The sequence below is a fragment of the Limulus polyphemus genome, unplaced genomic scaffold (assembly GCF_000517525.1).
Source record: "Limulus polyphemus unplaced genomic scaffold, Limulus_polyphemus-2.1.2 Scaffold751, whole genome shotgun sequence".
NCBI classification, from domain to species: Eukaryota; Metazoa; Arthropoda; class Merostomata; order Xiphosura; family Limulidae; genus Limulus; species Limulus polyphemus.
This window is the reverse complement of record NW_013666361.1, coordinates 247,628-273,471: the sequence shown is the minus strand read 5'-3', so window position 1 is coordinate 273,471 and position 25,844 is coordinate 247,628. Positions and strand designations below refer to the sequence as shown.

The following is a 25,844-nucleotide window of genomic DNA, read 5'->3' as shown; positions in this document are numbered from 1 at the left end:
TATTTATCTGTAAAGCTGTTTGTAAGAATTAACGTTGTTTTAGTTTAGCTGAAATCTTTAAGTTTCTTTTTTTATATGTTTAAACATTGGGTTTATTTATATTTTGTAGTTTCACCTAGTTGTAGTTTATATTACACTAGACTAGTGAGAAAAAGTTCAATAAATTTTCACTTCCTTTCTCTCTCTCTCGTCAGTCTAACAGCTACAACCCTTGTTATATTTATAACTGTCTTTTTGTTGAAACTTGTTAATAAATATTGTTCTTGTATGCCTTCCACGATTCGACTCTTTCCTCCTAACAAATTCAGTTAGAAATATCACACCACTATGCAGTGCCTGGCCCATCTTGAGAAGCCCCCAAAAAATGGGGAGTCAAAAGGGTTTTTAGGCATTTAGGTTCGACTAAACCTATTTACTTAGAAACGTATACATGTAAGTAGCCGTTCAAAATAATAACCTAAGTTCAGATTTTGAAAATGTTCATATTTAGTTCCCATAATGTGGCTCAAAGGTTTGGTAGGTCTAAGAGGATCCGCAGATTTAGATAAATCTTATCATTGATATCTTAGAGATTGTTCTAAATAATTATCAACGTTTAGATGTTTGAAATGTTCATACAAGAGCTCTCAAATGAGGGAACAATTTTTGAAACCTCTCAGGATTGACTGCATAGATTTACATCAAGATTGACAAGAATAATTAAATGGTCGTTTAAAATAAGGCGTGAAAATGATTTATTTTCATTGTTGTTGTTTTTCCTGAATACTTACAAAGGAAGTCGACATATAACTCAAGATTGACAAGAATAATTAAATGGTCGTTTAAAATAAGGCGTGAAAATGATTTATTTTCATTGTTGTTGTTTTTCCTGAATACTTACAAAGGAAGTCGACATATAACTCTTGCACTACTATCTGCGTTAATAGTGCGTCGACAGTTCATATATTATAACACATTGAAATAATTTTGTTTACCATTTTATACAGAAGTTCCAAAGATGAAACAAGTTGGCAAACAAACAGAGACAGGTAGAAACACTTAAAACACTTGAGATTATAATCCTGAAATACTTTTTAATGTCGTACACTTAAAAATTATCATTTTCAAGTGTATCTTATCAAGTCGTCTTTACCGACTCACCCCGCCTTGTTATTAGTGTTTGTTTGTTTGTTTTTGAATTTCGCGCAAAGCTACACGAGGGCAATCTGCGCTAGCCGTCCCTTATTTAGCAGTGCAAGACTAGAAGGAAGGCAGCTAGTCATCACAACCCACCGCCAACTCTTGGGCTACTTTTTTACCAACGAATAGTGGGATTTACCGTCACATTATAACGCCCCCACGGCTGAAAAGGCGAACATGTCTGGTGGGACGGGGATTCGAACCTGCGACCCGCAGATTGCGAGTCGAGCATCCTAGCCACCGGGCCCTGTTATTTGTTATTAACAATATAATATAGAAAAGAAACGTCAAGTTAGACGTGGGTACTCTAGAACATGTTTCCAATGTTTTATAATTTAGTAAGAGAATGTCAAAATTTAAAGCAGAACAGTTTAAGTTTACGCTTATAGAAATTATTCTGAATGCTAGCGCTTATAAATAAAGCATAGCAGATGTATTTTGAGGGGAAAACTAAGTTTCAGTGCTTATTGTACTCGAATTATGGGTTCAACAAACACAGTATCTGATTTCAGCTATGGAAATAAAAGCCATATTTCGAAGTTTTTCAGTCATATTTCGAGGACAAAAAACACTTTAGCTGGATTTCGGTTTTTAGAACAATGGAAGTTCTTAATTCAAATTTTAATGGTGAAACCTTGAGATCTAAATAATTCCAATGCAATGTCAAAGCTCAAGACTTGAAGCTATGAGTTTAATTTTGGCCGTATAGATTAAATTTCGGGAAGACGTATAAAATAAAACTTCGAGGCATAAAGTAAAGCAAAACAGAGTTGAGCTATTCAGCTTTACAGTGGAATTTAATTATAACTGAAAATAACAAAGCGCCAACTATTGGGCTACTTTGTTTTAGAGCAAAGTCATCTTTAGTTATCTGTTATGTCCACTGCGGGGGGAAATCGAACCCCGGATTTTATCGCTGTTCCACTGGGTGACTCTCTTGAGCTACTCTAATTGATAACGCACACACGAAGCGTGATTTTATGACAACTGGACACAAAACGTGAGCACTCATATTCACCATCCATCATGCTAACTATTAGGCTACGCCCAACCCTTGAGTCTCAATATTTACTATTTATACTCACTTAAAACCAACCTTGACTTGAGAAGATCTAACGACAGTTGCTAAAAACTTGGAATTTCTTAATATGTTGGATCCAGCTGTTTTATTTGATGGGCTCAAACTCTTATAGTAATAATCGAAAATGGATAGTTGAATCATTTGTAGCACAGTTTATCTCTTTAGGATGTTCTTGTTACTGTTCTGGAGGGTTTCTAGTCTGACTTCCTGCATTTAACCGACCAACTGGCGCCAAAAAAGTGATTTGAGCTACTGACGAGATAGTACGGTATTTTCTATTAAAATCTGTCATTGTTTCCCTTATCGCTATAAATTATACATAACTTGCCTTGTCAGTAACACACCAGTACGATTCATAAAGCTTAGAATGTTCTGTTCACCGGGTCAGTCGAGGTCGTTACTTGTAAAAATTGAAATATAAATAAACAGTGCCTATTTATTTTTAATTCAGTCTGCTGAGATGGAAAAGAAAATAACACATCTACTTGTTTATGTTTGTCTGTCTGAGGTCAAAATAATGTATTCACACATGTCTGCCTACTTAAGTTTTCGAGTTTTTGTTTGTTGTTAAGCACAAAATGCCACATTGAGCTATTTGTTCTTTGGGTATCGAAACCCATTTTTAGAGTTATAAACCCTTAGATTTTCCTCTGAACCATCAATTTTTCTCTTTTTTAACAATAAAACATTTTGCTTATAAACAATTTGACGCTCTTATTGCAAGGCCTACCTCTTCTAATTTAATGCCCCCCAGTGGCACAGCGGTATGTCTGCGGACTTACAACGCTAGAAACCGGGTTTCGATACCCGTGGTGGGCAGAGCACAGATAGCATTTTGTGTTAGCTTTATGCATAATTACAAACAAATAAACAAATCTAATTTAACACCAGTAACCCCTACAATAAGTTTAAGTTCACGATTTAAATATTATGTTTTATGGAGGTTTTTATACTCCTGCCGCATAATATGATGGTAAGCTAAAAGCACAAACATCATAAACTTTCGACTTCAACTTTTAATATTTGAAAAATGTGCAACAGGGTTTATTATGGGCCTATACCACCGCATTTGAATTGTTCACCTACTTAAAACATTTTGTAAATTTTTTCAAGTTTTTTTTTCTGAAATGGGAGTATATTATTAATATCATTTTTAAAATCTCAAGACAGACATATTTGGCTATCTGCTGTGTCCACCGCGAGGAATCGAACCCCGGATTTCAGCATTGTAAGTCAGTAGACTTACCGTTATGAACAAACTCAGGAATGGAATGTTCCAAATACAGACAAGGTGAAACAAACGAAATTATTCTAAAGAATATTTCTGATACTTTACTGTTTTATTTTTTTAATTTATGTAAAGTTTTATAAGCATTCTAAAAATGAGTTAGTGTTTCGGTGAACATAGTGTTTAAGTTCACTCTCTAATAAGTCAGATGACGTTTCCACTAAATAGTTTTCTTATGCCTCGTTGTTTCATTAATAATTAATTTAAATATTAATTTTTCAAGTATCGTTTATAATGAGTTTGTAAAACGTATTACTAGTCCTTACTTACACACATTTCCTTTGTTGGGTAATGTTTTAACAGCGACAGTTCTTGCAACAAAACACAGAAATAACTTCTATACTTGGGTTCCTTTCTATGTTGTATTCGAAGCCATCTTGCATTGGGAAGGATTTCGTTCAAGTGATTCTCGGAACCTGCTATAATAAAAGCAACATTTTAGTTGTTTTACACTTTTTTGAACTAGAGAAAAGTGAAATTTTTGAAATTATGAACATAGTAAAACAGAAGTGTTTTTGTAACGAAACACCATCGAAAATAAAAAAGTCTACTTAAAAACACTTCTGACATCTATTGGCTAAAATTCTAACAAATAACGCAACGTTTTTATCAGTCAAAAAATATGTATACATATATATCACTAAACAGAAAATCTTCATTTTGCAGTGTTAATAATTATAATACCTTAAATAATTTGGATCAAACAGAGAAGTTAATGTACTAATAAAATCAGAATAAGATGCTATATATGTATATATGTTTGTAATTAAGCACAAAGCTACACAATGGGCTGTCTGTGCTCGAAACCCATATTCTAGCGTTATAAGTTCGCAGACATGCCGCTGTGCCACTAGGGGGCCTATATATGTATATATATATATATATACATACATACACACACACACGCACGTGCGTGTGTAAAACCAGCATTATATGCAAACAAATTGCAAGCTAAAATACAAAGTAAAGATTGTAGAAATTCATCAGAAGTATCAGTCAGTGTAGAGCAATTTGCAGACAACGTATGAAGATAACTCCGACGTATAACACGTTATCGAGGTTTTCAACTTGACGAATTCTCCTACTCCTCACCAGTACTTAGCGTCTACTCATCCCGTTTTTTGTTGTTTTCATGTTGAATGCAAATGCTGTCAAATGATACTTATTCTAGTAAGAATTGTGAAGTAATTAAAATTATTTAGTTACTGATATGACAGAGCGTGCTAAAGCTAGAAATCCTAAGATTCGTGATTCGCGTCTCGTTGCCGTTTTACACTTTGGGGCCGTAGGTGCGCTAAAACAGTGACGGTGAAATCTCAGTTAGGTCAGATAAGAGTAGTCCAGAAGTTTGGTGGTGGGTGCTGTTGACTAGTTTCCTCCAGGCTTATCCTGAAGTTTCTGCAATTAGCCAGAACATGGATTCAGGATGGAAATATTGGAAAGATAAATTTATTGTGAATTAGTGGAGTACAGGAAAGACAGTTGTGATTACGTTTGAATTTCGCGCCAAGCTACACGAGGGCTATCTGCACTAGCCGTCCCTACTTTAACAGTGAAAGACTACAGGGAAGGCAGCTAGTCAGCACCAGCCACCTCCAACTCTTGGACTACTCTTTTGCCAACGAATAGTGGAGTTGACCGTCATATTATAACGCCTCCATGGTTGAAAGGTCGAGCACGTTTGGTGAGACGGGGATTCGAACCCGTGACCCGCAGGTTGCGAGTCGAGCGCCCTAACCACCTGACCATGCCAGGCCTAGACAGGTGTGAATTTTAAGTTTAAGAACCTAACTTATTTTGTTAATTATATATGTACACTTTTACGGGTGTTATAGAAAAAAAAACGTATAGTAACAACTCAAATTAAATTGCTACCTTTTGTTGTCCTCCAGATTTGATTATCGGAAGTACATTTTAAACAGGAGCCTTAGCGTGGCTTAATGGTTAGCGTGCTGGACTGTGAATCCAAGGAACATGTTTCGCGTCTCATTGTTGAAAAGGAAAAAAATCGTACTCTGCATTTTGGGTGCGTTATATCCATGAAACCTTTTGATTTTAGTAACCTAACAGTTGGTGATGGATGCTGTTACTCATCTGTTTTCCCTCTACCCTATTAGTTCAAAATTAGGGAAGTCTAACGTAGAGAGTTCCTTTGTGTAGCTTTGCGCGAATATCGAAAATGACAAAATGACCCAAACAAAAGAAAAAATTTAATTTAGAAAAAAAAGCAGGAAAATTTCAGAATCTCGTACTTTTTTTTAATACAACAAATTACCGATAGACCTTTGTGGCTTGATCCCAGCGCGAGCTCATAGATTTATCTATTCATCTTCTATACATCCAATGTTTCCTCATTAAAACCAAAACACACGAGTTTGTTTAATGGTCCAATTAACACCATGTTAGTTTGTTTTTTAATGATTCCATCCAATAGGAGACTTCGACTGTATTTAAGGCTTATCATGCTTGATAGTAGCCAGTTTATTAACAACTGTCTCAGTTACAAAAGACCCTAGACTCTTAAAAACATGCCCCTATTTTCACGACAAAAAGAAACACTTAATGTTGTTACTAAATCAGATTTATGATAGAACTTATATTAAGAAGCTGACAGAATAGACATTATATTGAATTATCTGACAAACAGCTAAGCAACTTTACATATTCTGTAATTTGCATTGACAATAACCCTCCTAAAACATAGAAAGTTGATAAAACATAAGGGCAGAAACATAAGGAAAAAGAATTAAAAGATAAATGTTAGCTTATCCTTCTGGTTTAAATTATCTAACAGAGACATTGTCTCCATAATTTCTGTTGTTTCGAGCGAAAAAAAATAAACAATCGCTAGACGATGTTTTCATTCTTCTCAGTCTTAGTTGGCTTTGTTTATAGGCTTCCATTACAAAGGTTATAAACCAGTGAAGAGTAAGGTAAAAGTCTGATTGTCATCCCAATATATACTTTCACACATACACCTACGTCATAAAATTCGTTGTCAAAAAGTTGTCTAAATTGTCTATAAGTAGTGCACCTGTGTTGTCAAATTAAGATGGATAACTCTGGTTCTCCATTCAGACAATGAAACTGTCCGACTTTTACTGCTTCCACCATGAAATTAATACCTAGCTTACTGTTCAGTCATAAAAGAAAAATTGCCTTTCTACCTAGAAACGCGATGCAGCAGGTAACAGACCGACATTGACACAAATTTTGGAATTCAAAGTGGCCATCCATATTTAATTACTTTCTCAAAACAGTATCTAACTTTAAAGACCCAAAAATATTAAAATTAATAACGCTTCATAAGAGGACATTTCTTTCCTTCAAGTAGCCTAAAAAATGTATTTTAGTGTATCCAGACAATTTCTAATGAGGGGAATATCCCTAAGACTCCCTCCGCCTGGGGTGTCCTAAAGATAAGATAATAAGATAAATGCTCGTCTTTACGAAAGGTAGGAGCTGTGAATAATTACATCCCTTTCTATATTTAACTTATTTTCACTTTGAAAAGCTATAATATCATTTAGTCGCTCTTTATCTCCGCCACCGGACATACAGATAAATTTCCGTATTTATTTTTAGGGCCGAATATGACTAACCTGTGTGGCAGAGGTACGCGCTTTACTGAGTACCCCTCTAGTTTACTTTTATTTAGCCTTATTTACTTTACATTTATACAGTAGCAGCTATTAACAAACTTTTTCGTTTCTATATTTACCCCCAAAAATATGGCTGATGACTTAAGGCCATTACGATACATGACAAGAGTTGTATAAAACATAAATATATATATATATATATATTTACAGTTTATCAAAGTGCATCAAGGGTTGTCAAAGTGCACTTATAATAAGCGGAATTGGGCTTGTTTTTTTTAAGTTACTTTAATTTTTTGAGAGTCACAGATTGCGATTTTTTTACCTTGGCCACCGAAGGTGGACGAAGATACGATTTCATCCCTGTGTGTTTGCTTGTGTGTTTGTCAGCAAGATTTCTCGAAAACGACTGAATGGAGTTGGACGAGGGTTTGTATACGTTTGGATTATGACCCAACTTAGAAATGATTAGTTTTTGGAGGATCAAGGTCACAGCAAGGTTATGAAAACCTAAAAAACCCTATCTGTTAACATGGGGACCGATTTTTCACACTATGTTTGCTGTATAATGCAGTCAAAAATTATCAGATTTTGATGATACTTGGTGGACATATGTAGAATATTATTCCTAATTGTCCTGACAAACATGTTCCGTGTCCTTTGATAACAACAGACATATGAACACATTTTCTTATTTTTTGAGAGTCGAATATGATCATTTGCGTGGCGGAGGTATGCACTCTATTGATATAGTTAAAGCTTGTTTTATACTGATGTCGCTTATGTGAACTTTTTTTGTAATAGCTGACTTCAACACAGTAAAATGGTTGTAGGGGTTGATTTCGATGATATATTGGGTCAATGAATAGCTTACACATCATTACAATTGTAGAATCATCCTATCCCCACTCCTGTTCAATTAAAAATATACGCCCACAATTTTGAACTTCTTGGCCCGCCCACATGACACATTCTATATTTCAATTAAGCCGTGCAACTCGCCAGTTTGAGAGTAAACCATAAAAGAACAGTTTCGAAAGTCAATGCTGCTTGTTTCCAAAGGCAGTACCGTACCCCAGTGTAGCTAAGCTAAGTAGGTATGGTGGTTATAACAATACTACAGTGTGGCTCAGTTAACAAGGTATGGTGGTTATAAAAGTACCAAAGTATGGCTCAGCTAACTAGGTATGGTGATTATAACAATACTACAGTGTAGCTCAGTTAACTAGGTATGGTGGTTATAAATGTACCAAAGTATGGCTCAGCTAACTAGGTATGGTGATTATAACAATACTACAGTGTGGGTCATCTAACTAGGTATGGTGGTTATAACAGTACCAAAGTATGGCTTAGCTAACTAGGTATGGTGGTTATAACAATACTACAGTGTGGCTCAGCTAAGTAGGTATGGTGGTTATAACAATACTACAGTGTGGGTCATCTACCTAGGTATGGTGGTTATAACAGTACCAAAGTATGGCTTAGCTAACTAGGTATGGTGGTTATAACAATACTACAATGTGGCTCAACTAATTAGGTATGGTGGTTATAACAGTAGTACAGAGTGGTAGTACAGTTATATGTAGATAGTTTAAACTGTGACTGATTGTCATTCAACCAATCAGGAAGTGCCACACTACACAAGTAAGGTACCCTACAAAAGTACACCCAATCATACTCTACTTAGTAGTAGTAGTCAAGTCTCGTAGAGTTCATAAAATAATGCTGTTAAATGGGTAGAAATCATATTTTTGGATTGTCAATAGTTCTGCATGCGACAAATTGCTGCAAGACTCCAAAGAGGGTATGGGAAGCTGGTACTGCTAATAAAAGAAGTTGTCAGAAAATTTAAATTATTCAAAAGTGATATTAAATCTTTAAGAGTATTTCTTTACAAGATACAGAATGACTGATATTGTCAACAATCTTGCTGTACATAGGGGTGTGGATTTACCCCGAGAACAGCGAGACATTCATAAGCACGTGGTTTCAACGGACGTGTTGCTGTTGAAATGGGCATCGAAACACAAACACCGGAATGAGCAAAGCTGGGGACGCATACTGGAACTATGCTGAAACTAGTTAAAAAATGTAGTGTAAAAAAATATTATAGGCTTAATACTAATGTCTTATGCCAAGTATAATTAATATAATCATGCTTCGCCAACTTGGAAAAGGCGTTCACACGATAACGAGACTTATTTCTTATCTAAGTTGTTTCTGACTCATGTAAGTCTAGTAGAATGAAGCAAAATATTTCTTATCTTTATTAGTTTAATAGCATACAACATGGTTGTTTTTACCTTCCTTACGTTAGTAACGTAGAACAGGGTTGTTTGTGATCTATGTCAGTTTAGTAGCATAGAACATTGTTATTTCTGACTCATGTAAGTCTAGTAGAATGAAGCAAAATATTTCTTATCTTTATTAGTTTAATAGCACACAACATGGTTGTTTTTACCTTCCTTACATTAGTAACATAGAACAGGGTTGTTTGTGATCTATGTCAGTTTAGTAGCATGGAACAGTGTTATTTCTGACTCTTGTAACCTTAATAGCGTTTAGCCTGGTTGTTCCTGGTTTATGCCAATTTAGCAGCGTGAAAAATAATTATTTCTGATTTATTCTAGTTTAATAAAAACACAGAGGATTCTTCATAACTATGTCAGTTTATTAGCATGGAATAGGGTTATGTATTCCCTTTTATAGCATGAAAAATGATTGTTTTGATCTATGCCACTTTAACAATAAAGAATATGTCGTTTCCGAGACTTAATTTAGTTTAATAACATGAAATAGTTTTGTTTCTAACTCAAGTCACGTCACCATTGTATATTTAGTAGCATAGTTGTTTCGGAAATTCTGGTCCATATCAGTTGAGTAAGATGGAAAGGGATTGTTTCTCACCCACGTCAGTAACGCAACATTAGTTTGGTAAAACTGTATACGATAACTAATAGTCTCCACAGACTTAAATGGATCTATAACCCTTATCCATTTTCATATAATTACAATTTCTCACTTTCAAGTTTAGCTAATAGAAAATTTAGGGGTAATTTGCATGTGATCTTTGAACTAAATGCACAGCAAAGTTATCCATTCTGTCCACGTCGTAATGATAACCAGAAAAAATACCGAATGTTTTTCAAGTTTCATATTTTAAGGTAGAATTTAAAAAAATCTACCTGCAGATATTTTCAACACGTATAATTTTTCATAGTTTTAATTTTTTATATTGCGATTAAGTTTCATTATTTTTATTCAATTTAAATGCTTTTATCATCTTATTAAATATTTTCATCCTTTTTTTTTTGTGAAATGTTTAATTAAGTTTCCTCGATTTGATGAATCCGAGAACACGCAGGCCTAGTGCGACGCAATTGTTTTAACATTTGTTTCATTGCTTTTATCAGTTTTATAATTTTAACTTTTACATAGACGAGGTTCGTTATACTGTTTGCTTATATTTTTTAGCGCAAAGCTACAGAATGGTTATATGAGCTCTGTTCACCGCGGGGAATCGAACCCAGGATTTTAGCATTGCAAGTCCGTAAAGTTACTACAGTCCAACAAGTTTTGTTATACGTTTGATCGTGATAGGGGACCATTATTTAAAAAAAAGTGTATAGTGGGGTTATAAACCCATTTTTTGATTAATCTTGCATTGATTAAATCTACTACTTTAATGCTGAGAGCTATGGGAAGTGATATATTTATTTTACAGCTGAACCTGTTAAATTAACTGTTTGTAGTAAAACATTTAAACTTTAGGACACTGCTTTACTTGTCTTTGTTTTGAAAATTTAACGTACGTCAAGTCTGTATCCAAGGGCATCATAAAGTAAACTGCAAACAAGCGACAGACTGCTGATTAATGTTTGTCGCTTGACGACAACGGTAAGTTTATCGAACAACACATGTTTGATAAGAGACGACTAAAATGAAACTCTATTATATATATTTTAAGTTACACCGATTATCCGATGTTATCATGACTGAGGTATGTGTACTTAATATTTTGATAAGCGTCTTGAAACTGGAAATCAGAAGATTATCACAGATTATTCATCACAAATGATCATTTTAGACAACAGTACAGAGACATATATTTTATCATCAATTATATTTGCTATGCACAATATCTCGTTACAATTAATACATATGTAAACTAGAGGGGCACTCAGTAGAGCGCACACTTCCGCCATGCAGCGTTGATCATATTCGGCTCTCGAAAAATACGGAAATATGTCCGTCATTATCAACGGACATGGACCATTTTTGTCAGGACAATTAGTAATAATATTTTACATATGTCCACCAAGTTTCATCGAAATCCGATCATTCTGGACTAGGTTATAGAGCAAAAATAGTGTAGAAAAATCGGTCCCCATGTGACCTTGACCCTCCAAAAACTAATCACTTCTAAGTTTGGTCATAATCCAAATGTATACCAACTTTCGGCCAAATTCATTCATCAATTTTGAGAAATCTTTCTGACAAACACACATACAGGGTGAAAGCATAACCTAAGGTGGCGGAGGTAAATATGTATATAAAACAAATCAATTATTCTAAGACTTCAACCTACTTTGAAAGCAATCTTTTATTTTGTAAGTTTGGCTGAGCATGCCCCGTGGTTAGCGTGCCGGACTGTAGATCAGCAGATTCCATATTTGACAAAAAGAAGAGAAAAAAGGAAATACACTCCACACATTGGGGCCGTATATGCATTGTAAGAATGATGGTCAAATTCCACTATTCGGTCAGACGACAATATCAATGCTTGATGTTGATTAGTTGTCTTCCCTCTAGTCTATCACTTCAAAATTAGGGACAGTTAGCGCAGACAGCCCTGTGCAAGTTTGTGCAAAAATTCCCAAACAAAACGAATAAGCAAAACATTTCTAGAAGTAGAAAATCTCATGTTTCTCTGTGGAATTCTAGAAGTTACAATAATCAAGCCACTAATCACTTAAGTATTTTTTTTTATATTTCCAATTATTGTTGAAACTTCTATTTATTTGTAGATGCGTTATATTATTAGTTACCTGCTGTTTTTAAAAACACCAAATACGAGTCGGAATTTTGCAATATTTTATCAAAACAAAGCTAAAAAAACAGAAACTGGAATTTATATATAAATTCACAGGCTGTCATATGACCTGGTGATTAGAACAGTCAACTCGCAATTTGCGCAGAATTGAAATCCGACACCGAAAATGCTCGCCCTCTCAATCATGGAGGCATTATGGCGTGATTGACAGTTCCGATATTCGTTGTTGAAGAAGTCGCCCGAGAGTTGTCGGTGGATGCTGCTAGCTGGTTATTTTCCCTGTGGTCAATAGCTCAAAATTATCGACAGCAGTAGATAGCCTTGGTAGCTTTGCAAAAAAACAACAACAAATAAATCCCACAGTGGGAATTTCAAGTCTGGGATCGCATAGCTTCTACCTCCCAGTGCCACAGCGGTATGTCTGTGGACTTACAACGCTAGAAACCGGGTTTCGATACCCATGGTGGGCAGAGCACAGATAGCCCTTCGTGTAGCTTTGTGCTTAATAACAAACAACAACAACAACGTAGCTGAATTATGGAAGATCCGTTTTTAAAACCAAAACAACTTTTATAAAGTTTAAATTCGCAGGATTGTGTTATTAATGATATATTCACATGAAATGTGAAACGAAAAACAAAAACATCATTTTACTCCACAAGATCATTTCATTCATCTTCAAGCGTTTATTATTTACTCGGCAATTCAACAAATGACGGGAAATTTGTTTGGGTAGAAGAGGAATGCTACCGGCTACCGCTTTACGTTTTCATATTGATATTTGTTTCGGAAATACTTGCGAAGCTAAACAAAGGCTATTTGCGCTAAGTACCAACACATTTCGGAGGCAATATTGGCAACAAGAAAAAAATGAGAAACATGCACCTGTGTAATCGAGCAGCAAATGCACAAGCTAACTGAGAATTGTTCATGTTAATTACTACCATTTTCAAACTGTTGAATGCCAGATGTTGGCATAACAGCCTTCAGGTAGACACAGTGTATGGAAACTACATTATAGTGAATTATAGTAAGCAAGTAAATATGTATATTCTGTGGAATGTGGAGGTGCGGTCTATGACGATAAAGTCAATACAATATCACAGTTATTCTGAATAGTATTGAAGTCTGTAATACACAAAGTGTACTTTTATGTCTATAGTATCTATGCAATCAATAAAATAAATATTGTTCATATTTTCTTAGCGCAAAGCAATACAACAGGCTATCTGTACTCTGTCCGCCACGGTGAGTCGAACCCCAGATTTTAGCGTTGTATGTTCGTAAACGTATAACTGACCCACCGGAGGATATAAAACAATTAAAAACTTTTGATATTTATATAAGGTATTGTTTTATTTTGGTAGTCAGATTACAGCACAATCCTATTTGCTATCTTTTTACATGCTAGAAGAGTTTATTTAGCCCTCTCATATGTGAAACTCGGAGACTGCCAAGGCCTTTAATTTCGTTGCCAAAATGCCAATATGTATTCGATTGTTGACATCTTCAAAATCAAATAAACCAATTAACAGTGCGGTGCTTTAATGTCTGCATACATTGCCGAATGCTATTTATCATTGACTCGTCATCTAAAGTTGTGAATCTCTTTGACCTTGCCAGGTCTCATGGAAGCCATTTGGGTGCTACCCCTTTCATTAGTTTTACACATACATTTGATATTTGTCCATATTCTTTCGGTCCGGCATGGTCAGGAGGTTAAGGCGCTTGACCACGCAATCTGCGGGTCGCAGGTTCGAATCCCCGTCCTACCAAACATGCTCACCCTTTCAGCCGTGGGCGCGTTATAAAGTGACGGTCAATCCCACTATTCGTTGGTAAAAGAGTAGCCCAAGAGTTGGCGGTGGGTGGTGATGACTAGCTGCCTTCCCTCTAGTCTTACACTACTAAATTAGGGACGGCTAGCGCAGATAGCCCTCGTACAACTTTGCGCGAAATTCAAAACAAACAAACAAACCATATTCCCTCAGCGTACAATGGCCTTTGAAGGGGTTGGACAACACTGCTATTGAGCAGTCTCAAAGGACTTTCTATATTTTCCCCCTATATCATTGAAAAATAGATAATTTCAGCCTGCTAGAGAGTTTTAAAGTGGAATTCAAAGAATCTACACTCATAATTAATTCTTACCTTAAAATAAATTAAACACGAACAAAATGTGATGAAATTACTGTAAAAGAAAAGCTTAAATTTAATATTCATGCAGCTCTGCAGCAAGTCATCATCTACAATTTGCCCAACAAGAACAATGTTTTGTATCAAAGAAATCCTATGGTTGTATGCAGTATTATGCCCTACGATACGCAGCCTTCGCTTGAACATTACGTGCATGCTATCATATATGTATGTATATTACATCTTTCGTGTCTTGGGGGGGGGTGTCCCCATGGCTCCGTATTGGCGCCTATGATGAAATTTATACTTGTATTTTTCGTTTTTTGTAATACAGAGGTTTAGTATGTTATATTAAGAAGATTTTGGAGCGTCACCACCATGTCGCTACGTCCGGTCATGCTCTATCTGACGATTGTTCATCTTGACATGGCTTGGCGGTTAGGGCGCTCGGCTTGCAATATACTGGTCGCGAGTTCGAATCCCATCACAAAAATGTTCGCCCTTTCAGCCGTGGTGGCGTTATAATGTTATGGGCAATCCCATTTTTCGTCAGTGAAAGAGTAGCCCAAGATTTGGCAGTGTGTAGTGTTGACTAAGTGCTATTCCTCTGGTACATCACTTGAAAATTATTAACGACCAACATAGATAGACCCCGAGTAGCTATGCGCGAAATTACAGAACATATTAATAAACAAAGCAGCTTGTAGCATAGTTTCTATAGCAAAAGCCACCCCACCCCCTGATGGGTCAACTATAAGTTTTCAGACTTACAACGCTAAAATCTGGGTTTTGATTCCCTGAAGAGAACAAAGCGTAAACAGCCCAATGTGTAGCTTTGTGTTAATATAAGGACAAACAAACCATTGAAAAAGACTTCCTCGTAACGCTGTCATGTCTAAAGCACACCTATTCGCCCTGAAGGCTTTCTATATTCCATTTAGAATACGAAGATGAAAGCTCCTATATGCGTTTTAACGGTCTGAATGCACAGATTGTGCTGTTTGCAGCAACTTGCCCGTTATGTCATCATACAGAATAAAATGAATACCCTTATCATTATCTAGCCACTTGAGGTATACGACGGTTGGATAAATATGTCGTGTAAGCAACTTGTGTTGCTTTTTCTAATTGAGATCCTTAATCCTTCTTGATTACATGCATATTGCCTAGTGTTACCTGGGACACGTGGACGGATTTTGCCATTGACCTTTGTATTCATGGATTCTCACCTGTTACTAGACACCACATGGCTGGGGCATGACTTATTACAATCGTGTACTCAATAGCATTGGAAAACAAAGGATATCTCCACCTAGGAAATAATAAATCCCCGATCTCAACACATCTTTATGATCTGAGTATATGGATATTTTGCGTCGGAAAAAGTGTTACATACCCCTCTAAAAGCAATAAATTTTCGATAGAATCACGCTACCTACGTAACGCCAAGCCCCCAGTGGCACAGCAATATGTCTGCAGATTTACATCACTAGAATCCGGGTTTCGATATCTGTGGTGGGAAGAGCACAGATAGTCCATTGTGTAGCTTTGTGCTTAATTACAAACAAACGTAACGCCAAGCAATGTTAAATTTAATTCTGAAACATTCCCTTCCACCACGAATTTATATCGGCTCTGTGTGTGTGTGTGTGTGTGTGTGGTTGTCACGTGACATGCTGATTCGCATATTCCAAATCGTTTTAATATAACGCACTAAACCCTCTGTATAAGCAGTGTTAGCTTTACTTTGTGAAAAATCTTTAAACTGTTTATCATTTCAAAACCAAGCTCTGATCATAATTTATTGTCAGGTACATCGTGCTACTATATTAAGATAAAAAAACAAAACCGAAGCTTTTCGTCACAGTGAAAAATAATTTGTTTGTTTGATTTAGAGCAAAACCACACTTTATCTACCGCGGGGAGTCGAACCTCGGATTTTGGCGTTGCAACTCCGTAAACTTACCTCTATCCCACCAAGGGACAAATGAAAAATAAAATGTTGATTAAGATATTTCAGCCGACTATTCTTAGTAAAATAGTTATTGTCACTAACCCTGATGATAGTAACTGTGTTACCGGAACTATGCGGCTAAAATAGCTAATAAAGATTTTATCATTCATTGTGCTGAAAAACGTCGTTTTTATGTTTTACTTTAAGCTCTAATTATCTTAATATATTTATGTCTCAGAATAATAAATTCCTCCCGATATCATAGCGGCAAGTCTAAGGCTTATTACACTAAAAATCAGAGTTCGATTATCACCGTGGGTACATCAAAGATAGCCCACGGTGTAGCTTTGCGCCCAACAACAAACAAATAAAAGTGAAAAAGTGAAGTAGTAACGCATTAAAACGAACATTATTCTGTATCTTCTTAGCCGCGTTTGTCTTTTGTCCGCTTTTAAAGACAGACTCCAAATACCTGAAACCACTTTTTGATGCTCTGTCGGAGTACCCGCGTGCGTGAAGACAGTGATGGGGGAGGGGGTGATGCTCCAGAATTTCTTTGCAGTCATCATGAGTTAGAAGGATCGGTTAATTCCAAATTTTTTTAAAGCTTGGAGGGCGTCATTCAAATAGCTGCTTGAATGACTCACATAGGGGACCAAATATAGAACTCTTATTATCTCAGATGGAAACAAAGAAATCTCGGAGCACGCCTATTGATGAGTGGGTCTATAATTGATGTTTCAGACACGAATATCACAGTGTGACAATGTGCTGTGTAATAATTCTCTGGATGATCTAATTGTCGCTACCATATATACATTTCCTTTCTTCACAGCCTCTTGCAAACCTTTGTTGCTTAATGATACAAAGACAAACTAACAATCACATCACATAAATTTGTTTGTAAAAATATCTCCAAATTGTCTAATACAGGCCAATTACAACAAAGGGGAGAATTGTATACAAATAATTGGTGCTCTAAGTATTACTTGTAATCCATAATTGTTTATAAAGTGGCTTACACATGTTTATCAGAGAATCTAGAATTGTTTATAAAGTGGCTTACACATGTATCTACACATATTTATCAGAGAATCTAGAATTGTTTATAAAGTGGCTTACACATGTATCTACACATATTTATCAGAGACTCTAGACTTATGGTAAAACACAACTATCTCCTTCTCTGAAAACCCTGCAAATTATTTGTCATATTAAAAAAAAAGAATGAAATAATTGTTAAAAGTCTATTTTTTACTGCTGTCTCATGTGAATCTAGAAAGACAAACACACCCATATATAATAACGTTAAGCAGATAAAATCAAAAGAGGGGCGGTACTTCTTTATTAATTTGTTTATGATTAGAGACCCCCAAAATACAAATTAGACAAATTATAGTACCTTATTTCCAGTGAGAACGTGGCTATTCGATAACGCTTTCGTAAGGTCTTTTAAATTATCAACTTTACATATAGTAACATGTATTCCCCCATCCCACCATCCGCTTTTTTTATATGCAGTCGCTCTTTTAATTAATGTGCATAATAGTGCTGCCATCTAGCGGAGTAAACCTTAAAGTCTCCATTCACATATCTACAAATTGCGGTTTGTGATTTTTTACATAATGCTTGTGTAACGTTTTACACCCAGGTTTATATTGAAACAGTCTGTTGGCTCTTTGCATCTAGTTTAGTAAAATTCGTTATCAAACTTATATAGACTTATGAACTCATTTATGTGAGAATAATATATATATGTATGACTACACATACTTGGTAACCAATATCTGCAAGAAATATGTTTAATATCACAGTTTTATATCTTGAAAGTACCTTTTTTTCATCTACTGAAGAGGAACCACGTGCTATGAGCCCCACCTCTCATGTCACACGAACTTATAAGTACGTTTATCCTCGATAGTCTAAAGTTCAAAAGTTTCATCACTTAACTTATTGGGAGCCAACACCCGACATTATGCATACGTAGAATGCGATATGTAGGGGCTGTAACGACTTGTGAAAGTACTGTACTTTGGTTCAAACTAACAAAATGAGTTATCACTTTCTGGGGCATTATAGTGTTTGCTACTTTTGCCAGAATGAGATTAGAACAGCTCAAAGTAAAAACAATCGAAATACACGTTTAGTTGTCTTTGAAATTTAAGTTTGAAACAAGTATATCCTAATGATTCCTGGATTACGGATAAACGGATTATAGAGTTTAATAGGTATTATTAGGGGCGAATAACAGAAGCTATACTGTTTTGCAAAGTATACATTTAAACTAAATGACAAGGGTGATAAATCCGCGACAAAGAACAAGAAATTCTAAACATTACAAAGATTATATCGTGAAAATTATAGCATCGTCCCGTTTTTGTTTTTTTTGTTTTTTTTAAGTAACACAAGTCATTTTTAAAGCAGATTCCTTACAGGCACAGAGTTAGTCACAAAACCCCAGCCACCCTGCGTGTTGCAATAAAAAACGTGAATTCCAAGCCTCTTTTACCTCCCTTAGGATATTCTCGATGCAGAGAGCTCTGGTCCCAATGTGTTTGTTTCTATAACAGAAACTTAAGTCATACCACCAGAATAGCCACACAAGAGGTAAACCTAAATACTAGCCAGGTGAGTGTGCATGAAATTATTTATGTACACGAAACGTACTATCTAGCTCACGTGAGCCTGGACACGAGAATAACTAGGACTGTGCCCAAACTAATCACAGTTGATTGTGAGAAATCGTGGATTTCGGGGAAGGGGCACTAGAACAGGATGAAGAAGAAAAGGCATGGATGCAACAATTGTTTTCAAATAACATTCATTTAACTGAAATGATGATGAAAATGAATATGTACGTACAATAACTACCTGAAATAGATAAATGTTTTCGGATGGCAATATTTTTCTTTTAATAATCTAAAGATGCTTTTATACATTAGTATACAACAAAGTGTCTTTAGGGGCCTAGGTTTGCGTATGGAATGGAGTTTTGTATAACTTCAACCTGTATATTATGGATTTATATTTCAAGATTTTTTTTTCTATGTATGTAAAGAAGCGTTTTGTCATGACTATTATGGAGCTTATTTAATTGTGAAATTATCTTTATGTATTTTCAACTATCTTTATCTGTTTTCATTACTACAACGTTGATATTTCCGTTTTATAGGGGTATTGTATGTATATAGTTGTAAGTACTACATATTTGCAACAACAACAACAACAAAAATCCACTTTAACAAGGGTGTGTCAGTTGGAGTATGCTATTTTGTACAGCCCGTTTGTTTTGAAATTTCGAAGTTAGACTCAAATATTTTAGCTATAAGTATATAGATTTAGTTGTTGGGTTTTGTTTTCTGATCTAATCTAGGAAACGAATGTTTTAATGCCTTAGAACAAAAGGCTCGTGACGTATAAGTGAAACTGGAAGTTCTTTGCCGAGGTTAACGAATTGTGCGCTTGTTTATGCTTTTTTTTAAATTATTACGCTGCTTTACTTGCATATAATTGGAAATCTGACGAAGAGTTAGTATAAAAGTGCAGACTTTAAAATGTAACACAAATATCGGATGAAGAGAAATTCTCACATCGTATTGTTTTCTGACTTAGGATTACATATTAGTGGTAGCACAAAGGAAAGTAGAAATTCTAAAACACAAGCACACAATATTCCTAATTTACCAACGTTTCTACATCTTTTTCATTTCTGGAACGAAGCAGATGGATCAAGGTTCGAGCCTGCATATGCAGCTCAACAGGTTCCACACTTTCAACCGAGTGTGCTATATGAAAGTGACAGTTAGTCCTGCTATTCGGTTAAGAGTAGGCGGCGGGTGCTGCTGACTGATTACGATTCCACTGGTCAGCATTTCTGAATTAGGGATGTTTATGCTTGAACCTAGGGGATTCTGACTTGACCGTTTAGCTGAAGTTTCGCATAAGATACCTTTCAAGTTGAAAACATTATTTTTCATTCCGCTTACTTAAAGAACCTTACTTCATAGCATTTGTGACGTTCTCTAAATTCATTTATTGTAAACAAACGGATAAATTAAGATCTAATTTTCGTCAATTTGATTAGCTAGTTAGCTGTTGTTAAGCGCAAAGCTACACAATGGGTAATATGTGCTATGCCCACCACAGGTATCAAAACCCGGTTTTTAGCGTCGTAAGCCTGAAGAATGATCGCTGAGCCACTGGGGGTGGGGACTTGTTAATTTCCATTGATTTTTTTTAGTTTTTTTATTAAAAGCCAACAAACCAACGGTTTATTTGTTGTTTTTTTTTAAGTTAAGCACAAAGCTGCACAATGGGCTATCTGTGCTCTGCCCACCACAGGTATCGAAACCAGATTTCTAGCGTTGTAAGTCCGAAGACATACCGCTGTGCCACTAGGGGGCACAAACCAACGGATTATTTTTGTCATCTCTCAAAAATTAAACGCAAGAGACTGCTGATTTAGTTATCACTATAGTGACGTATTTTAACTTTTAGAAATATTTCGGAATGTTATTGTATTAGTGGATTACTTTTACTGTTCTTTGTTTTTCAAGCACTTGGAATATTCGTTAACGACACAGAACCAACCACATGGGTGTCATACTTGCAGAGAGCATCAAAACTAGCTAATAGTAAATTTATTCAGTAAGCTCCAAAGTAAAAATTGTATTTAGTTATAAAATTAAATATACATTGCATATTATGGTAAATTGTAGCATCTATACACTCTAACACCGCTAAAAAAAAGTAAACGTTTATATGAAACAGTATATTTACTTATTTTTATTTCTTAAGTACAAAAACTACACCACAGGCTATGTGCATTGCATCCAGAGTGGGGCACCTAAGCACGGATTTGATTTACCTGGAAACTTATATGCACGACCTGTTTGCCATAATCTACGAAGATTAAGCTACATAAGTATGTGAATAAAATAACAAACAATAGATATTTGCATCTCAATATAAATTTATAAAAGCAATCACAAATAAAATAACTATTGAGTTAGGAAGTTAATTGTTTTATGATGATTTAGTACAATTTTTTTGAAATTGCTAAACACTCATACTAATACCATAGCGATATCTAACTCAGTTGTTATGCTGTATACAACGATTACAATTATTCTCGTCATAAGAAATTAGTATCAGGCCTATTACATTTTTAACACTACATTCTTTATGTAGACCCTTAGGGATTTTGAAGAATTAGAAGAGTGTATAATAATAGTATTCCAACCACACTATAATTGTAATATCTGTTGCCAATCTCGCCTATCGCTCAAAACCAGAGCTATTCAGGTCGGCTGGGATACAACAAACACAGCAATGGTCGGATCACTGTTTATGGCTTATGACAAGTGTAATTGTGCTATCTAATTCTGTACTCCTACGAACAAACATGAACCTACATAACCAACTTTTTACCTGTATTACAATCAAGTAGTACATCCGTGTGCTGTTGATATTTTTAACCAAATTGCATATGACCTAAACTTAACGATTCAGTTTATGTTAAGAAACATAGTGATCAATTTAAGTAATACATTTGTTTCCCAGTTGGCGCTTTATTGTACTAAATCACTAAAATGGGTAGTTGAAATTTTGGCCACAGCAAGAATTGAAAGATACAAAATATTTACATCAAAAATATATCCATTATAAAAAAAAAGAAGTAAAAACAATAAAAGACCAACAAATTAACTATTGGTCCTTTTTTAAGGTTTATGGTAGATTAAAAGTAATCTCGCTAATTAAACCTGTAGTGTAATTATTGTTTTATGAAACGAGAAAAATCATCTTGCGACTAAAGTACGTATCCAAAGGGAACCACTATTTCTGAAAGGTTTTGACTTAAGAACCAAAATTCAGCATTTTAACTTAAATTTTCATTTGTTAGTTTTCTGCCTTCACTCGCCCAAAAGGATTCCCATGGTATTTTCAAGTTCACTGATTACCCTGCGAGTAATTGGGTAGGAGCCACAGTATAACTGGAGGTTTGCCAGAAAATGTTTTGCAGAGCAAATTCTGATCTTCCTTAACCCTGAATAGGTTTGAAGCAAAGAGACTGGACAAAATGTACAACACAGTGAAACAATCTTTATTCGCAACTCAGAAACACAATCAAAGCTTTAAAGACAAGTGTATATTTTGGTAACTTTGTTACAGTGTTTATCAAATCATTGTTTGCAATAATTAAATCAAGCTGTCGTCTTATCCTCTTCTTGATAAAATACATCCCAGTCTGAGAAAACATAGATTTATATTGGATAAATAACAATGCCCTTTTTCTAATGATGCAAACGTCACCTACGTGATTCTCACTAAAAAACAATAGATGTTATATTCACAGGACATCACCTGACATGACCTTGGAAGATACTGCTGTCGCTTTCCATACAGTATGCTCTATGTCACAACAGTATTTTCCACGAGAAGGTATAAACGATACCCTAATTAAGTGAGCTAGTTCCGAGAGAAACTTTAGCGAAGAAAAATTAGTGGCTCTCTTCACCAACTTTCTATATTAAGATGGCATATGTACAGAAATGTTGAAATTTTCATAAATATTAACAAATCAGACAAAAAACTTATAGCATGCTTGCACATGACATCTTATTGTGATGTGTTTTTTTCAATTGCATGCAAAGCTGCTCGAGGGCTATCTGTGATACCTATCCCTAATTTTTAAGTGATAGACTAGAGGGAAGGTAGCTATTGAACACCACCCACCGTCAACTCGTGAAATTGACCATCACATTATAACATCCCCATAACTTAAAGAACTATTATGTCTGAGAAAGGGATTCGAACTGCGACCCTCATGTTGTGAGTCAAGTGTAATAACCATCAGACCCAACCAGGCTTCTACTTGTGAATAAAGCTCAATAAAATATTCGGCTATGAGTCTATGTTTCTGAATATTGTGTTTGAGTCAAATCATTTAGTGACTAGCAAGGATCAAGCATCTATGAAATGTAATCTAAATCATTTCGATTAACTGAAGTTATAGGCTAGTCGTCATGATTTTTGATTTACTCTTTTTAAATTCTCGAGTTTTAATGGGGGAAATAAAAACTTTCCAGTTTTCACTTTATGATAAAAATGTTAATTTCGACCCTAACCTTTACTGTATACTCTATATACACGTTTTAAAACTTTGTACTATCTTATATAAGTAATATGTAGGTCCTATTGACACACTGTTATAACTAGCATTATAAGACAGTTAAATATTACCTACATTCTGTATTTAGGGGTAGGCTTGTGGAGATTAGTATTTATATTCTGTAAGTTCCAACAAAAGGCTATTTTAAAATGTTCAGAAAATTTCTAAATATTGAAACACTTATATCAAACAAAAACCGGGTACGTTTAAGCCTTCAGACATCTTATTATATGTGTATAATACGGGTTATAAATAGTGTTACTAAGTCATACGAATTATTCTTTGCGGTTATCACTAAATTTGATGTAAAGCGATATAATATTTACACTTCCCCGGAAGTAAACAGTATTCCATCATCCTATAGTATTAGCCACACCGCTAATTCACCACTGTGGATTTTCGATATAGCCATTTTGTATATGTCTGTGCGTTTCGTTTTTTTAAGTTGCTTGTTTGCTCTATGGTTAATTAGAGAAGCAAGAAGGTTACGGTATCCTAACTTTACACGTGGATTGTAATTCACGTATCCTAGAAAAAAATAAGTATAGATTAAATAAGTGTGTAAAGATTATGGCCTCATTAAGTTCATATCGTATTGCCTGAGATGTCACGCACTCATTTAATTGAAGCTATTCCATTTACAAATGATATCAGAAAAACACGTAGATTCAAGAAGTCTTAATATAAAACGATAAAAATCCTATAAACCCTTCTTCTTCAGGTAATTAATTAATTTATAACTATATTTTCATATGTGAATTGTTAATAGATATTAGGAATACATTCAGCGATTAATTTAAATAAGATTTTGTCTTTGTATAAGTATTTCTTACTACAATATTAAAACCGGTCAGATGTGATTCTCAATATACAAGTGCTCAAATCAAGACACACGGTTATGGCCAGGTGGTTAGGGCGCTCGACTCGTAATCTGAGGGTCGTGGGTTCGAATTACCGTCCCACCAAACATGCTCGTCCTTTCAGCCGTGGGAGCGTTATAAGGTGACTGTCAACAGCCAAGGAGGTAGGTAAAGATCCAAGTTGTACCTGATCCTCCCAGGTCACTTGACCAAACAATGATCAATGAAACGACGTTCTCTGTAACGTAATCCCATAAATCGTATTTATGAATGCCACTAATGACATATAGGATGTTGGTCCGCTACAGGGAATAAAATAAAATGACAATAACTTTTCCTTTTCCTTTTTTTTATATTTAATATCATGAAACAAACTTTGCATGATATATACATCATTCACTGCAAACGTAAGCGATATTTCAAGTATGGCTTACCAGTGACACAGCGGTATGTCTGCGGACTTACAACGCTAGCATCCGGGTTTCGATACCCGTGGTGGGCAGAGCACAGATAGCCCATTGTGTAGCTTTGTGCTTAATTACAAACAAACAAACAAACAATTTCAAGTATGATTTAAGTTCCCCCAGTTCTAGAATATGATACGTTTATAAGTTTTTGCTGTTAATTAATTATGATGGGTGCGTTATAACGTGACGATCAATCCCACTATTCGTTAGTAAAAGAGTAGTCGAAGAGTTGACGGTGGGTGGTGATGACTAGCTGCCTTCCCTCAAGTCTCTCACTGCTAAATTAGGGACGGCTAGCGCAGAAGGGCCTCGTGTAGCTTCGCGCGAAATTCAAAAATAAACAAACAAACATGACACAAGATAGTGTGTCGTGTGGCCAAAACAACATGCTGCAGGACACTGTGTGTTATTAATAGGAGTGATAGTTTAGCGATTTTCCACCTTCTGTATCTTGGACTGTGGTAATCTAAACTATTATATATTTTCAGTGGATGTGATCTACTGGACTTTTACTTCACATATCAAATTTCATGGTAATCCATTAAAAAATACCTGAGGTATAACATATTCAATTTTGATTGTGCTTCTTTCATTTGTTTTCCCTTTGTACCAAAAGTACGGAAATTTTATTTGATAGAAAATCAAACTTAACTTTGATGGATTTTTTCAAATTTGGTACACTGATAGCAGTGGCGTAGCAGGGGGGGGGGGCACGGGGCAGTCGCCCTCCGGCGCTGGTGTGAAGGGGCGCAAAATTCCCCCTGGCCTATAGTGCCTATTAATTAATAATTATGCCCTCCCTAGGATATAGCGCAACTGCCCTACGTTAAGTAAGTATGACACAGTGTTACGTTATTTGTGTGTATTACGCTTTCAGTTTTAACTTTTAAAAGCCGCTCACTGAAATACAGTTACACCGAATTGACGAACAGAAGTAAATTACACTATTCCATCATTCACCTGTAGATCAAATACAAGTCCTAGAATACAAAGTACAAGTAAGTGTATGTTCAACAACAACAAAATACGAGATTGATGTAACATATTAACTGTTGT

The 25,844-nt window shown here is 35.4% G+C and overlaps 1 protein-coding gene across 5 annotated transcripts in view; it reads right to left on the bottom strand.

Annotated features, from left to right (window-relative positions):
• The window catches only part of LOC106460322 (calcium channel flower-like), a 91,524-nt gene that overhangs the window by 5,882 nt on the left and 59,798 nt on the right, over positions 1-25,844 (bottom strand). For 4 of the 5 annotated variants that reach the window (XR_002610737.1, XR_002610738.1, XM_022387023.1 and 1 more), the window contains one exon: positions 3,819-3,967. Coding sequence is in view for 2 of the 5 variants with exons in the window: in XM_022387023.1 (XP_022242731.1) it covers positions 3,819-3,967 (149 nt within the window). In the remaining 3 variants the exon portion in view is untranslated. Of the gene's footprint in view, positions 1-3,432; positions 3,968-25,844 lie in introns of those variants that run through there. The other variant, XM_022387021.1, reaches the window with a different exon arrangement.